Source organism: Lichenostomus cassidix, chromosome 1, assembly GCF_008360975.1.
Source record: "Lichenostomus cassidix isolate B80296 chromosome 1, HeHo_3.0, whole genome shotgun sequence".
NCBI lineage: Eukaryota > Metazoa > Chordata > Aves > Passeriformes > Meliphagidae > Lichenostomus > Lichenostomus cassidix.
Window position 1 is genome coordinate 26,575,583 of NC_139479.1, and position 16,212 is coordinate 26,591,794.

The 16,212-nt window shown below is 42.0% G+C and overlaps 1 protein-coding gene and 2 long non-coding RNA genes across 11 annotated transcripts in view; 2 read left to right on the plus strand and 1 right to left on the minus strand.

Annotated features, from left to right (window-relative positions):
- The window catches only part of LOC146444379 (LIM and senescent cell antigen-like-containing domain protein 1), a 69,159-nt gene that overhangs the window by 13,463 nt on the left and 39,484 nt on the right, over nucleotides 1–16,212 (minus strand). For 5 of the 8 annotated variants that reach the window (XM_085053910.1, XM_085053898.1, XM_085053904.1 and 2 more), the window contains exon 2: nucleotides 3,351–3,510. In XM_085053910.1, coding sequence (XP_084910036.1) covers nucleotides 3,351–3,506 — 156 coding nt within the window. In that variant the 5' untranslated portion in view covers nucleotides 3,507–3,510. Of the gene's footprint in view, nucleotides 1–3,350; nucleotides 3,511–5,718; nucleotides 5,901–16,212 lie in introns of those variants that run through there. The other 3 variants (XM_085053874.1, XM_085053854.1, XM_085053865.1) reach the window with 1 other exon arrangement.
- LOC146444380 (uncharacterized) lies at nucleotides 1,599–11,933 on the plus strand. The gene is made up of 2 exons (XR_014850355.1): nucleotides 1,599–2,286; nucleotides 11,774–11,933. It is a non-coding gene; the product is annotated as an uncharacterized LOC146444380 (long non-coding RNA).
- Nucleotides 6,273–9,923, plus strand: LOC146444381 (uncharacterized). Of its 2 annotated transcripts, none has more exons than XR_014850348.1 (2): nucleotides 6,273–6,391; nucleotides 6,495–9,923. It is a non-coding gene; the product is annotated as an uncharacterized LOC146444381 (long non-coding RNA). The 2 variants fall into 2 exon arrangements; XR_014850346.1 differs by having other exon boundaries at nucleotides 6,284–6,391; nucleotides 6,571–9,923.

A 16,212-nucleotide genomic window follows, 5' to 3' on the forward strand; every position in this document is an offset into this window, starting at 1 on the left:
AAAGACCATTTTAAGAAAACACTCGAGTTACAACTGGAATAGAAACAAATCTGACCATCTGTTCTACCATTAGTATAGTATTGTGCACTGCTACCTGTGGAGAGACTCTACAATAGTAGCCCTAGGGAATACACACCTTCCAGGTGGGGGATTAAAAGCAGACTAGAATTGCTACTACTTCACACCTAACAGCAAAGGACCGAGTTTGGAAACTGTGCTGGAATGTGCTTGTGCTAATTTTTGTTTAGATTGAGTGCATAAGAAAACTTGCTAAAATGATGTTACTGAGCGAACTGAAACACAAATCAAATATACCCTATACACAGTTTCTGTGCAACATTAGGCACACAGCTCTCAGGAATCCAAACTATCATTTCTAACACAGGCTCATGAGGACATCCACAAAACTCCTGCTTATGCTGTGCATTGTTCTCTAAGCTACGGATGGGCACCACTTGTGCTGCAAGTGACTTGGCTCCAGCGGCACTCCACAGCAAGCTGTGCTGATCAGGGTCCCTGCAAGGCAGCCCAGAGACAAGTCCTGCAGCACAGGAGAGCTGACCAGTTCCACCCCCACCCATGGAACACAGCGTGCAAGCTTATCATGGCAGCCTTTGACGGCAAATGTGATAAGCAGCTTAATGACTAACTGGAGGAACTCTGCAAGGCTTGCAATAGGCAGGGGAACAATATTTGTCTTCCTAATTGCTAAGAGCTGGAAATAATTTCCAAGAAATACTCGCTTAGCTAAACCAGGCACAGAATAAACACAAACTCATGCTGGGCAACCAATAATGCCCGCTTTTACGCATGGGAACCTGCTCAGAAAAACACATTACCCAGCCACACCTCCAAACATATCCCTCTTCTCAAGGACTGCATTAAGCCAGTCTAAGGAAGATGTCCTTTCTGCACATCTTCTCCTGTTATTTTTTCTTGACAGCGAGAGTTTATATCAAGTCCTCTGAGTGCTGTCAGCCACTCCTGAGCACTCACAAAACTAAGCCACCTTCTACCTGCTCAGGCTGTCCTCCCTCTCACAGAATGGATCAGGTTGGAGGTGGAGTCACTTGGTCCAACCTCCCTGCTCAAGCAGGGTCATTCTAGAGCACGTTGCATCCAGGTGGCTCTCGAGTATCTCCAGTGAGGGAGACTCCACAACCACTCTGGACAACTTGTACCAGTGCACAGTAAAGAAGTTCTTCCCCATGATGAGGTGGAACTTCCTGCACATCAGTTTCTCCCCATTACCTCTTGCCCTATTGCTTGGCACTACCAAGCAGAGCCTGGCTCCATCCTCTGACACCCTCCCTTCAGACAATTATATACATTGATGAGTTCCCCTCTCAGTTGTTTCTTCTGGAGTCTGAACAGGCCCAGCTCCCTCAGCCTATCCAGTGTTATTCTACATCTGTAATAATTGTGGCGAGAAGTCTCTATCCTTTACCGAAACGATCCATTTTCTATGTAACATTTCTCAGGCTACCCAGACTCAAAAAAACCCCTAGCAACATTAGCCAAAACATGTTTAGCACAGTTTTGTGCTAAACATTGTTATTTCCATTCCCGGCATAATCTACTGGCACTTACTTCTGACTTACTGTCTTTGACAGCAGCATGTTTCAGTAAAAGAGTGCTCAAAGACCAATCATCATGAATATGAATGTTAACAAGGTAGCACTAGGAAGCAAAATGCCTACATGCAATATATCTGAACACCACTAGGATATTTGCCTCTGCCACAGAGATTCAGGTATGGCCACCCATGAGCAAGAGAGAGATTGTAACATTCCTGAACTAGGTCCAGAAGCAAGACTTTCCGCTGCAATCCTTGTGCACCCCCTAGGAGATACAGGCTGCCTCAAGCATGATTTCTCAAACTTTTATCTTTAATCATCATTCAACTTTCTAAAAGAAGTCCCTGGAATTTGTCATTGCTTTTTGAGTCAGAAAAAGAATTAATAAAGTATTCACTATTTAGAGAAAATACATTTCATTGGTTTAAAACAATTTTATTAACATAATTACAAATGGTTTTGAAACAGTCATATCACTTTACGTTTGCCTCAGATCTTAACACATCAGGATGGACTCTTTACCAAGTCAGCTCAGTATATATTAACAATTGTAATGCAACTCATTAAGTATCTAGGGGGTATTCTTTTGTTTGTATTTAATTAATTCTGCCTTGCAGCTCACCTTTTGATGTCTTATGGAACATCAGATTTACTGATTTACTAGAATTTGTGCAACACTATCCCTAGAGCCTTTAGATCCTCAAACAAGGTGAGAAAAAGCAAATGCCCAGGAATCCCCTTAGTCAGTCTCTTTTACAGTCCACACTCCTCCCTCAGCCCCTCCTCATCACCACATTACATGGCTCTGTAACATTAGAAATGCTTCTATGGAAGATAAATTATTGTGCTCTTACCAAAGATGACACCTGTATGTGAGAGCACAGAATTGTTCTTTTTTCACACTGCTCACCTTCCTTTTCAGATCATCCTCTGACACAAATCCTGTAACTGCTACCCTAAGCTGGACTGTAAGCTACTTGAGCAGGGCCTTATCTCTTTGACAGTAATTCCCTGGCTCATACCATCTATTGTTCCTATAACAATCACTTTGTATTTTATGAACCCGTCTAGAGCTTTCACTAAAGCTGCTTTGTGCTGAGCCATGTTCTGAATCCCTGTGACAGGGAAGCGTAAAAGAAAATGATACCTACACTGAAATACCCATCTGAGCTGAGGCCAATCAACCTGGAGCTGAGAAATAGGAGTGGGACAAGGTTTTAACCCTTGAGAGCATTTTAAGAACCGATAATTTCAAATGCTCTGGACTGTTAAACTTAAGAATTGATCTTATACACTGGCCCTGTCTGGTTCGGATCTCTGCATGCTGACATACAGATCATCTCTTTTCCCATGCCAAGCTGGACTCGCTCAACTCAACAGTAAACTTACTCCTATGGACCACAGGATGCTGAGATTTCCCTCTATATGACTTCTCACGTAAGAAGTATGTTTTCTCTGTGTTTCTCATATGATACATCAGATTCAGAAACTTCAGCGAAAAAAATCGCACTGAGAAAAAATCTCCAGCAGTTTTTGTCTCAGCGCTGATGGCATTAGGCTCCACATTTAAGTAAGGTTATATACAATGATGCCCTCCAAATCAGCACAGAAATGCTCTGGATTTTTTTCTCCCTTCACTGGGCAAACTCTTTCAGAGTCCAGTTCCTCCCATGAGACTTTCTAAGCTATCCATCTGCCTGTAGCTACTTCTGCCATGGGAATGAAGGCTCAAGATGGGGGCTGGGGACATGGAGGGGTCCTCTGCCTGCTTACCTCGTAGAAGAGCCCTTCAGGGAACTGCTGGAAGCACTGGGCGCAGACGAAGCACTGCTCGTGGTACAGCTCACCGTTGCTGTTGACAATTTTCTCGGCAGGGGCAAAGCCCCCCCTGCAGCGCTCGCAGATGGCGTTTGCAAGCGCATTCGCCATGTTGCTGTCATTAAAAAAAAAAAACAAAACAAAACAGAAAATTAGCCTAAATAGACAGCAACACTGGTTGTGTCTTGCCCCCCCATATCGGGCCAAACTGCATCAACCTAATTCTATGCTGCTCAACGCAAGTTTTTCAATGAACTTCATGGCTTGTGGCATCCCCTCAGAAATAAAAATACCACTTCTCCATAACTCTTTAGAAACAAAATCCCTGCAATGCACTCTAATTAATTAAAAACCTCAAGCAGAAATGTTGTCACTACAAGCACATTTACAGGCTTTTTATGATGAGAAAAGACAGGCAATTCAAAGTACTACAAAAATGATGAAATACATTAAAATTACTGAAAACAAGGGCAAATATTAACAATGACTGAGGACTGACATCACATAGGAAAACATAAATGATTAATTGTAAACCAATTCCTAATTCTGAATATATATATAACAGCAGTAGTTCAGAACTCTAAATAAACAATGTGAAAGACTGTGCAGGATCTAGTCTGGCAGATATTAACGAAAACCAGAGTAGTTAAATTATTATCCCTTATACAAGCTCTGCATAGCTTGAAGTCATTTTACAAATTTAGTTTGAAGTCATGGGATTTTTGACTGGCTTGTTAGGGTTTATCTCAGGGAATTCAGCTCACTATGTACCAGCTCATATCCCACTCCAGGGCCAAGGGGGAGGGTGGGAATGCTCTGTCTGCCCCACTGTGACTCGCACAAAGGCCAACACAAGCTGGCAAACCCCTGCCAGGGATGCAAAGAAGTACTGAAACAGCAACCTTGGCTGCTTCTAAATGGCACGGGACCAAAAAAATGGCAGTGTGCTGGCTGTCCACATCTGTGGAAGACAGTACAGCTGTGTTTCAGTTAGTTAAGGCCAGAAAAAGGCTCTTTTGAGTTTTCCTTTGCAAACACTTTCTTACTCCTATCTAGACTCTCAAAGGTATGCCTTCCAGGATCACCTCTCTGCCCTAATATCATGTAGTAGCAGAGAGCAAGTATAGGGCAATGGTCTAGTTTCATTACAATCTGGTCTCAGCTGACAAAAGCACTGACTCAAACATCTATCTGGAAGGTTATTAGACAAGTGACATTATTTTAAACACATATGCATGCATGTACACATTTTGATACAGCTATCATGCTGTGCCTGTAAGTGCAGAGCCCACAGTCCCCTGCAAGATGCCAAGACCTCCTTCTTATACCTTCAAGGGGATAAGACCTCTGGGCTCCCAGCATGTTCAATACGAATTGAATTCATTCCTTGCACACCATCCAAGGGAGCAAGCAAACACCTAGCACGTGGTTCAAAATGGAATGTGTTTTATCTATTTCTTACACTGTCTCACAGAAGAGCCCTATGCAAGGTCACATCTGACATGTTATTATTAGCTGGCACTTTTTTTTTCTCTCTCTCAAGATCTTTGCAGATGAGGAAAACAGTAACTGCAATCCAAATATGCACTGCCCTCACAGTGAAACAAGTGGGCAAATGTCACATGAAGATCAGATGCAGGATGGTCTAATCCATACATAACAGACCTATGGACAAACTGCAGTGCCCATATACATAAACTGTGATCAGCTGCAAAGCTCGCCAATGGTCTTCATGGATTGTGTATGCCTCAGTCAATTTCCCCATCCTCCATATCAACCTAAATGAAGAATAATCAAAAGAGAAACTGGGATCTTTTATCATCACTTCAACAGTGTTCAAGCATTAAGGATGTTAAGCACTGCTGTACGTGAAGGATAATCCAAGCAAAAACATGAAACAAAGCTCAAAAACAAATGAAAACATACAGTTTTCCTTTTCAGGAAAAAGTGCTCCACCTTGAAACACATCATATATGTAAAACTAGTGAAGTATGTAATACTTCTGCATTAATGAAGCAGTTTATCCGTCTGCACAGAGTAACTGGCAAACAACCTGAAGGCAGAGAGACTACTTCACAAATTCCAACCCCATTTTTACCGCTGATAAAAATTTCTGACGCAATTAATGACAAAATTTAAAGTAACAATTCAAATTTTAGTTGACAGTTACAACTGGCAATGTTTCAAGCAGAACAGTGGCAAAGGTTGGAAGAGAGAACAGCTTACACAGCCTGCTCAGATCTCAGATAATAAAATACATTATGTACAATACAGCAGTAATGTCACTGCAGTTACACCCCAAAGCTGAACAGAATGAACTTACAATCTTGCATAAAAGTCACAAAACTCTTTGTAGAGTTTTATTTCACTGTGCCTACGTTGCAATTTTGACACTGGTTTCTCATCTTCATTTCCTGCAGAGTTGTGAGCATCAGGAGCGACCTTGTACACAATCTCTTCATTCTCTGGGATGGGGTATGGCTGAGCTCTGCGCTGGAAATCCATCTTGCTCCAATTGCTTTCCCGGGTGTATATATTCTATGCTTATACTGCAAAGAAGCTGTAGGCAGAGTCTGCGAAACAATATGCTGGACTTCCCCTTGTTCCCAGTGAAGTGATTTACTTTCACAGCTCCGTGTCATGTAGCTGGAGCTACTCAGTGCCCTGCTAGAGCTTCAAGTTAAAAGTTCAGCGGCGGGGCTGCGAGCCTGTCATGCTGAGATTTACTGAGGCTGGCTGTGCACAGAGGAGAACACTCCCCTGCCAGCCCTCATGTAAACTCGGATGCTGGAAAGGGTCTTTGCAGCTGGCTGCTGACAGGATCTGCCCATGAGAGCTGTGCTGTGAGTAACCTCTGTGAGCAAGTAAGTTCACCACTAAACTTGTCTGCAGCAATTTTCTACTGAGGGGGGTTGGAGGCAGATTCCAACAATATTTTATCATGAGCAAACCAGCAGTAGCAGTGAAAAGCAGGAAGAGAAGGCTACTGTCTACAGGTAAATATTGTTTTAATCCTACAGTATATTAATTACATTGTAAAAATGGCCTTTAATGTTTCACTTGTGTCTTCTAAGTCATATGTGCTGAATTTATCTATAGGTGTTGTTCATCTTGTCAGTACTTCAGGCAAGGGGTTGGAACAGACACATAGTTTGGTTTCTGTTGTGCTTTTCAGGCCATTAACTGAACAGACAGGCATGCCATAATGGACAATATATGAAGGAGGAAAACCAAAGCTTTATTTCCAGTGATGTGCTGCATTTAGAACAACTATCCAATGGAAGCACACTAACTGAAGTCAGATTTGCAGCCACTAATTACACTCCCTCAAGCTCTCCCTGCTTAATGCACAGTGCTTGCGGCAGATGAGGGATACTTGGCTTCCTGCACTAACTGCAGAAAATGAAGACTTTTGGGAAACCCTCCTGAGTGACTAACTTTTGTGCTGAACTGGCTCAGCTTTGTTAGCAATCAGTTGAACTGCAGGACTGCATGCACTTTGTGGTCATGACACACAGCATACTGGTATCTGAAGAATCTGCTACTCTGTGAGGGAGCATGAGAAAGCAGAGGATGACAAGAAGGAGATGAGCAATGGGAACAAGCAGAGAAACTAGAAGATCAGAGAATCAAAGAATCATATAGTATGGAAAAGACCTCAAGACCACTGAGTCCAACCATTAATACTGCCACATTCACCACTAAAACCATGTCCCCAAGTGCCACATCTACACATCCTTTAAATACCTGCAGGGATGGTGACTCTACCACTTCCCTGGAGAGTCTTTTCCAGTGTTTGACAACATTTCCAGGAATACATCTGTCCTGATCTCCAATCTAAATCTCCCCTGGCACAACTTGAGGCTGTTTCCTCTTGTTATGTCACCGGATATGACAGAAGGTCCAGTCAAGGCTACAACTTCTTAATGTACCTTCACCTTCCTAGGATCTACTACAAAGGATCTGGCTGATAACAGTTTTTGGGCATATCTCTCACCAGCTGTTGGGACAACTTGCTCAGCAAGCGTACAGCAGCCCACAGGCCACTTTCCATGCAGGCCTGAGCTTGTACACAGCCTTCCCACAGCTCAGACAACACAGGTCTACACTGCTGCTTCTGCTGACAAATTTGTGGAATGGATTTGGTCAGTGTCTTTCCTTCACTTCCCTTCAACAAGGAGCAACCCCCAGCAAGCTATTCCCCTGTATAAGTGGGACCCAGGCAGCATCACCCTGCTTATTTGCCTGTCCATAGGTGTGATTATTCACCCTATGCCAGAGCTACCACGAGTCACAAGCTGTAACAGGCTAAGGAGGCTGCACCTTCACCACTGACACAGCTTGGCTGCAGCTCAAGCCCTATTTTTATCTGTCATGGGGCAAGCTCCACATGAAGCAATGCTCAGGTTGTAGCCCTAGGCCACAAAGACCTTGCCAGAGCACCACTGCAGTCCTGGAACAAAAGGTTTCTGCATTCTCTGGGGCACCAGTGATGAAAATGAGCAGTGTCTGCCAGCAGATATGCAGGTATAGTGATGCCAGTTCTTTGCCTTGTGTCCCAACCCTTTCTGCACAGGTCAATGCTGAACTTCTGGGGGTACAAAACCTCCAGTGAGACCAACTGCAATGGACTAAAAATGCTAATTCATTCAGGATTAGTGCAGGTGTATGAAGCCACTAAGATAAGAAACAGCAAGTCAGCCTATCTCCTCCTCTTATCACTGTTTTTTCAACAATTTCCCAACTGTTTTCCTGTATTTTGTCCCAGATCACAGACAATTCTCCCAGGAAGATGCTGCTGCAAATCAAAAGTGCCCTGTTGAGTTTTTCTCCTGGTGGACTACTACAATTCTTGCAGTAACTTGAAATCTACAGGTGACCGATGTGGCTGGAAGCCACTTCTGCTGCCTCATGTCTGCTCTAGTCAACAGGAAAACATTTGCTTGCTTCTTCAGCTTGCTACCACGTAATCTTCTGCACAGCTGTAGCAAAGCAGATAGTAGTACAGCAGGTTAGTGCAGTAAGATGTCCATCCAAAAAGCCTGGTTTCATCTTCCTAGTGTTTTTCAAGAAGCAGTGCTTCAAAATAATAGGACTCCATACGCGCAGTAAGTAGAAGCTGCCTGATTCTCCAGTCATATTACCATTGCTGCTGATGTAATGACTCCCAATGTTTTCCATTAAGCAAGAAAGGAGCTTGACAGGAGTTTAAAAAGGGCCTTTTTACTAATGAAGCAAAACACAGCTTCTGCTGTGAAGGTCTGGTAATCCACAAATCCAAAGCAGCTGCCCATCTTTCTCTTTTCTGTCATTTTGCAGGAGGCATGCTGCCAAGATCTGAAATACATTGTTAAAAATACACTGCATTGTCATTAGGGAATTCTAGGTTACTCTGAGGTGAAGTTGTCCGTGGGGAGTGAGAAGCATGTAAGGGGTTGTTGATTTGCAGCAGCAGCAGCTTCCCAAGGGCATTCCTTGGGACATGGGACAAAACATACCAGCTTGCTGTTAAGGATGCAGTGTTATGGAGAAAAGGGAGAAGTTGAGTGTTTAACTGGAAAATGTAGGTATGGAAGAAAAAGACAGCCTTCTCTTGACACACTAGGGATCTTATCAGAAGCCAAAACTGGTGGTAGGGAAGGTTCTGAGTGAAACGGAAGAAGATAGAAGAAGTGCCCCACTGTGGTTACCAGAAGGGCTTTGGTAAACAATAGCAAAAATAGCCACACTGCCTAACCCCTGCTGAAGGACGACTGCCGCCTCACTCCACGCTGCTTTCTCTGGAGAGCTTTCCAATCTGGCTGCCCATGCCAGTGGCTGCCAGGGGCAGACAGGGACTCTTACAGAGAAGGCTCGGTGGCCAGCCAAGCCTGCTGAGCATTTCACTCCGTGCCACAAATAGCTGTGCGGAGTAGTCGCGGCTCCAAACAAGGTGCTTGGCAAAGGCAGCTGCTACTTGGCAAAGGCAGCTGCTGCCTGGCAACCTATTAGTGCCACCGTGACATATCCCTGCACCGCCGGCGCTGTCGGGAGGCCAAATGGCCCATCGGGACACGCCAGGGGCATGAGTAATCACAGTGCATCCCACACTTCCCCAAAGGTACGTGTGGTTTCAGTGTAATGATGTATTTACAGATGCTATGCAGTGGCTCTCACACACAAAATACAGAACAAACTAGAACAGAAGTCTGGCTGCAAAAGACGCGTGGGCTTGCAGTGCCCTGCTCTGATTTCTGCACCAACGTTTTAAAGCACTAGTTGACCTTTTGTGGGGATTTTTACTGAAATTAAAAATGCTCTTGGGTTCTGGTTGCTGCAATTGTTTATCTCTTAAGCAATAAAATACTTTCCATGTTAAGCTGGTCTCCTAAGGCAGTTTGAAAAAAGGTATGAATCTTTTCTGCAATAAAAATGCACATTACAGGTCGGATTTTCACATGTGCTCAGCACTGCTCTAACTAGTGTTTCTATTAAAAATTACGGAAAACCATCTTGAAACCACTACAATGAAAACCAGGTGAATTCTGAGTGCTTCTAAAAGTTTCATTCTTTAGTCTTCACCTCAAAATGCACAATTAAGCTTATGTGGTGGGAGTTTAAACAGGGAAAACAAAAAGGCAATTCTAGTTGTTTCATATACTTCAGTATACATTTATTCTAGTATAAACATGTCCAAAAAGTGCTTTGGTCTCTGCAAACGGAGAAGGTTCACATTCCATCTCTCCATAAGGAAGTAAATATAACTGGAATAGACAGGTAAAACAGCACCTTCCCACACAATGTTTTATCAGTCATTCAAGCACAGTGAAAAAATCAGCCTCTGACAGAATTTGTAGAAAGGGAGGCAATATGCAACTACAGAATTTTCCTATTACAAGTAATATTTCAGGAAAGTACTGTGCTTTCTTCCTGCTGGTTACAAATATTACCAAATGAAGCCATGCTCTGTGTAAACCAAGTAATGAGTTCTGAGTACAGATATTTGATACTCTTTAAAACAGTAATCTCTTCCTCCCTCACTACTATTTTTTTAATCCTGTGCGGACAAGAAAAACAAAACAACAGACACAGTATCATGTATGAGAAGCTCATGAGCTCCAACAATGTTGTGTTGCATGAGACACAGCATATTATTATTCTTGAAATCTGCACCCTGTGCAGTCAATTGTATGTCTACTTCACCATGGTAAATATCCTGCATCCAATTCTTCCAACTTTCTAAATTTTAAAGATGCATTTGCACTGATGAAGTTCATAAAACACTTACAGCTTCATTTCCAATTTAAGAATAATAAAAAAGGTCAGCTTTTTTTATTCTTCAATACTGTGGGGTACACAGCAAATGTCCCTGAGACACTTGCTGTGAAAGGAACCATCTTTTCAAGTCTGAAGAGGTAAGATCAGGTCCACCAAGCTCCAAAAAACTGACAGGACAAGGGGAAACAACCTCAAGTTCCATCAAGGGAGGTTTAGGACATTATGAAGAATTTTTTTCATGCAAAGAGGTGTCAAGCATTGGAACAGGCTGCCCAGAGAAGTGCTGGAGTCACCATCCCTGAAACTAATTAAAAGATGTAGATGTGGCAGCTGGGGACACAGTTTAGTGGTGGACTTGGCAGTGCTGGATTATTGACTGGACTTGATAACCTTAAGAGGTCTTTACAACCTAAATGATTCTATGATTCCAAAATGATGCAGTAACATATTTCTCTTTATGGTAACAGTTTCCTAGCACCACTATCAGTTCAATGTCATCTGTCACTGACATCCCCTGAAAATCCTCCACTGAATCCTTAGTGTAATGGCAAATGCCAGCCTTTGATTCTGCCTGCACCATCTGCCCATACTATGTGGAACCAATGTTTTGACAAGCTGAACACCATGACCTGAGCAGTTCATCCAGGAGCTATAATTAATACTGTGACTCAACATAACACCCCAGCAGTCAGGAGAGACTTCCAGTATGTCCACGCAGCTCCTTGTAAGGCAGAGAGAACTGCAACACCAGGCTTCCCAGCTCACAGCAACATCCTTATTATAGTCACGTCTCTACTGGACACACCATGCTGAGGAATGATCTTCAGCTTTACAGCAGAACAACCTGCACGTCACACACATCTCTTATTATTACTTTATTACTATTAATCTACACTTCAACAACATAACCTCTTCTCCCCTGCATTAGTTTGTGCTTCTATTCTATATGAGGAAGTGCAAAGCTTTTCATTGCCTGAATTAATTCATTTTGAACAGAAGTACAATATATTAAAGAAAATATCTCCTCAGTTATTCCTCTTCTCTCACACATATAATTAATTGCAATTATTAGTCACTCCAGGTTTTGGTTTCACATTTTTCTCTTCCTACATTCATTACAGAATCACCAGGCTTTAAAACCTGCAGAGGATGGCAGACAGAAACACTGCAGCATGAAATAATGGCCCAATATTCAACAGTCAAGAGAACAACCAGAAGCAGTTTATGTTCCTAAGACTCAAGAGTGAGTAATGTATTGACAAATAAAGCTACTACAATATAGCATTGCTTTCCTACTTCATTATGATGGTCTTAACATTTAGGGTAATGCAAACTGAAGGTCTTCATCTTGTACTTTATATTTATTAGCTATTCAATGCTAGTAGCAGACCTGTCAAGTAAACGTGAATGAATTTCAGTAGCAGTTTGTGCAAAGCAAGACTTCCATGCCTTTTTCTACAGAATGTTGGGCAACTATTGCCAGGGTTTTTTTAAGTAATGGTTTCCTCCCCAACATCTGACTAATCCTCAATGAGTAAAGCAGCAGTGGACAGTTATAGCATCAATTACAACGCTTGTGAGGGAAGAAGATACAGAAGTTACTCCTCACAACAACATGTTGCTGGGATCATCCAAAAGAGCAGTGCTCATTTTGCTTGACAGAACAGAAGCAGAGGAAAGAGGGAAGATCACAGGGGTTTGTGCTCTCAATCAGAGGGCTTCAAGCCCTGCCAAGCCTCCTTCTGCTTTGCTACACACCATGGAGAAATGTAATCTGAGGAGTAGCTTTAGCAAGCAATGCAGTTTAAACCTAAGCAATTATTTGTACACTTCAGGTAAAATTTATGACTTGAGACTCGGTAGCTCATGCAGTTATCCTATTCTGAAGCTGCAATGCTACAATGTCCTTTTAAGAAATATATATATTAGGACAAGCTTTGTAAACTATCAGAAATATAGGGTATGCTTCACTTCAGTTTCTGAAGTCAGTGAGAAGAAATGTATTAAACAAAAACTGAAAAGCCAAATATTGAGCAGGACAAAAAGCTTTCAATGCAAACTTCCTGTACTGGAACAAGCGGACCAGCCAGGGCAGTTTTGAGTCATGACTCCGAGTGGGAGTCCAGCAGTTGCATAGAAACAGAGTTCAAAAGGTAGACTCACCTCGGGATCAAGAACTTTATGATCTATGAAGAGTGTGGCATGCATGGATTTAACATGCTAGAAAAGACAAACATCATTTCACATTTTCTCTACATTCTTCCACTCATTCCTTGCTGGAACAGCTTGAATGTTTTGAATCTTTTATTTTAAAAAGCACAGCTGAGAAATGCTGCCAGGTAGCGCTATCTGTATCTGCCAGTATGTTACTTCCTTTGAGGCTAATAGTAAAAAGTTTTTAATTAATTTTCTTCTGGCTCTGTCATGGCCATTAGGGCAGCCAAAAACAGCAGAAAAACTACAGGGAAACGTCACAAAAGTCAGAAATCAAATTTCTCTTGTTGGACAAAAGGCTCCAAAAGATCAGAAAGGTTCATCTATAAAGACACATCACAGGATGACTTAGAATCTGCTGGCAAAATTGAGAAGTATCATCAAAAAACACTGCTCACAGAGTATTATACATGAAGCCATCATTTCACAATTCTGCCAGAAACTACCTAAAATGAGAAGTTTCTACAAAGCTGGCAGATACACAGATGAAAACTGAACAATGGCAGCCTAAAGCTGCTACGACAAATCAAGCAAAGAAAAAAATAACACACAGCCATGTACACTATAGCATCAGATAATACATGTGAAAACTCAGAGCATTGAGTGATTTGGTAAATGCCCTGAGACTGCTGGGTGAAAGGCAAGACCAGAGGAGTTAATTGAAGGGAAAAACACTGAATGCCACAAACTCTGTAGGAAGTCCCTGAGCCACAGCTGGTGGCAAGCTGGGTTTACTACCAAGGGCAATCCCATAAAAGGCCCACTCTTTCCTTCTACCTCCCTCCACAGGCATCAGCCTTTGGCTCTTGTCAGAAGCAACATACTTGGCAAGCTAGAGTTGTTCCCATGCCTGGAGAGCATCATGTAAAAGGCTCCTGGTCCTCGTAAGGACACTGTCTGTTAGCTTTGTGTTAGAACAGCTCAGAGACCTCAGGAAAACAAAAAATATAAAGAAAGAAAATCCAAACTTACAACCTTTAAACTTTTTGTCCCAGATGCCTGCAAGTTGGTAATTTTTATTTAGTGCTAATGTTGACATAATTTAGTTTTTCTCTTCTGTGTGTAAATTAATTTCATTAATTAATTGTGACAGACTGCATTCAAAGGACAGCCTAATTATAATGAAGAATAACAAGCAATCACAATACATTTTCTTTAGAGAACACCTTTGATTAGGTGTCATAAGGACACATGAAAACAATAGCAAAAGAACAGAAATGTACAATTTACCTTTAGTCAGCTAATCCTGTAAATAAGAGCCATGAAAATCCTAATTGCTATAATAATTGAAGCTTAATTGTTTACTAAAATAATAGATTTAAGAGGAAAAGTAGTTACTGCTTGGGTTGATGTTACACAAGCAGCTATCTCCGATCCTTTGGAGTCACAGGAGGTCATAGTCTGGGTGAGCAAGTCAAACAAAATTGCTTAGCTGTTATGCAATGCAGGAGACAAGAGGTGAGAGAGAAGGCAAGCAAAAAAGGGTGTGTTCTTCAGGAGTTATTTTAACCCCTAGAGCAATGAAAAGTACAGCACAAATGAACAGTAAAGCCTCGAGTCATTTGGATACCTCAAACTAAGGCTCAATGCAAATTCTAAGTATCCTAATATTAAAGTCAACCATGAAGCATAGTTTTGCTGGCTGTAAGTTTCTCCAATTAATGGCACCAATTCAGTGTTACATTTACATGGATAAACCCCTTCTCCAATTAGAGCAGCTAGCAGACGAGCCAAAGTATTTCTTAGTTCAGAGCTCCCAAGCACCTGATTCAAGTGAGTATCCATAGTACGCAGCTCTCCACTATTCCAGCAGAGTTATTAAGCAGAGCAAACGAAGAAGCACAATTTTTGTGTCGTGGCATTTCTAAGTTTTTCCTGCTTTAAAAAATTAATCACTTTTTTTACCAATGTAGGGAATAATTACTGCTTCACCTGCTGATGCTGGCACGGTGAGCAAGTGAAACTCACAGAAAGCAGTCATACAAATGTAAACACTGGTGATGCTATAAAGAAACATTACCAAGAGAAATCAAATTTAGGTAAGTTTGCAAGTGCAGACAGATTTTTTATTTTCCCTTTAACTTGTTCTTAGTACCCTAAAGCATGTGAAAGCTCAACAGGGTCCCTGGTTTCTCAGACAGTCCCTGACCAGCATTTTCATTCCTTCTTCCTAGGAAGAGCAGGTCTTCAGGGCTGGTGTGAGGCTGGAAACAGCTGTACACCTTGTCTGGCTGTTACACATGTGAAATTTGTGACCTTGCACAACTCCCACATGCTGTATCTCAAAAAGGGAGACACTCACCCCTACCACCTGATGGGGAGGATTTTGTTTCTTTTTTACATTCACCTACAAGCCTTGCTGTGCAGAGCCCAGCCCCCTAAGGCTCAGTGGGACGTAAGAATGTGCTTATGTATCCTGTTTCATCTGTGAGGGAGTCTTTGTGCATGAAATTTTGGGGCACATCCACATGCCTTTCAGCCTGGAGTCAATGAGCAGAGGCAGGTGGGAGCCTGAACAGATCCAGCAGAAGATTGCCTGCACCTACTCACACACATGTACCCATCAGCTTCAGCAGCAGAGAGCAAAGGGAATGCAGATACTTTAAAACCATTAATATGGAAAACATCTACAGTGCTTTCTGCACAGGAGAACAGAGCAGTGAACTACAAGTGAACTATGAGTGACTGACAGACACTGATGGAAGCTCATCAATGATTATTTGTTGTAAATGCTGAAATTTACTGTTTGGTAAAAACTTGAGACTAACCTCTTCAAAAGTTGTTTATATTTTTAATGACATTTGAATGCATATGAACTTAGAAAAGAGAGCTACAGATAGTAGCTGACAATGATAAAATTCACTTTTAAGTGTAATTGTCAAAAAAAAAAACCTCAAAGAGAATTGCCCCTGCTTTTGCCAGTACCTCATAATGAGCTTTGCAAATTAACAGTATCAATTTTTTTAGAGGAATCATTCTGTTTTTACAAAAACCTATGGGATCAGATGGGGAAAGAACAAAAATAGCAAGCACGCTGCTATTGCTAAGTGACTCCTAATGATTAATCATGCATGTATGTGTACAATTTCCTTTGCATCCTGTTTGCTGAGAAAAGCAAGAAAGAATAGCTCAGCATACAGTCAGAATTTTTTACATGTTGTTTCTGAAGACAAAGCAAGACAAGACCTACAGGTGCTGTCATCTTTTTCCCACCAAATCAATATTTGATGGGAAAAGGAAAAAAAAACAGGTTTGGAAAGGCAGATTTCTCAGGCTGCTTTTAGTTTAATGACTGCTGCATCTGTTGCTCACAGGAGAGAGATGAAGGTGCCAGGCATCCTCCTGC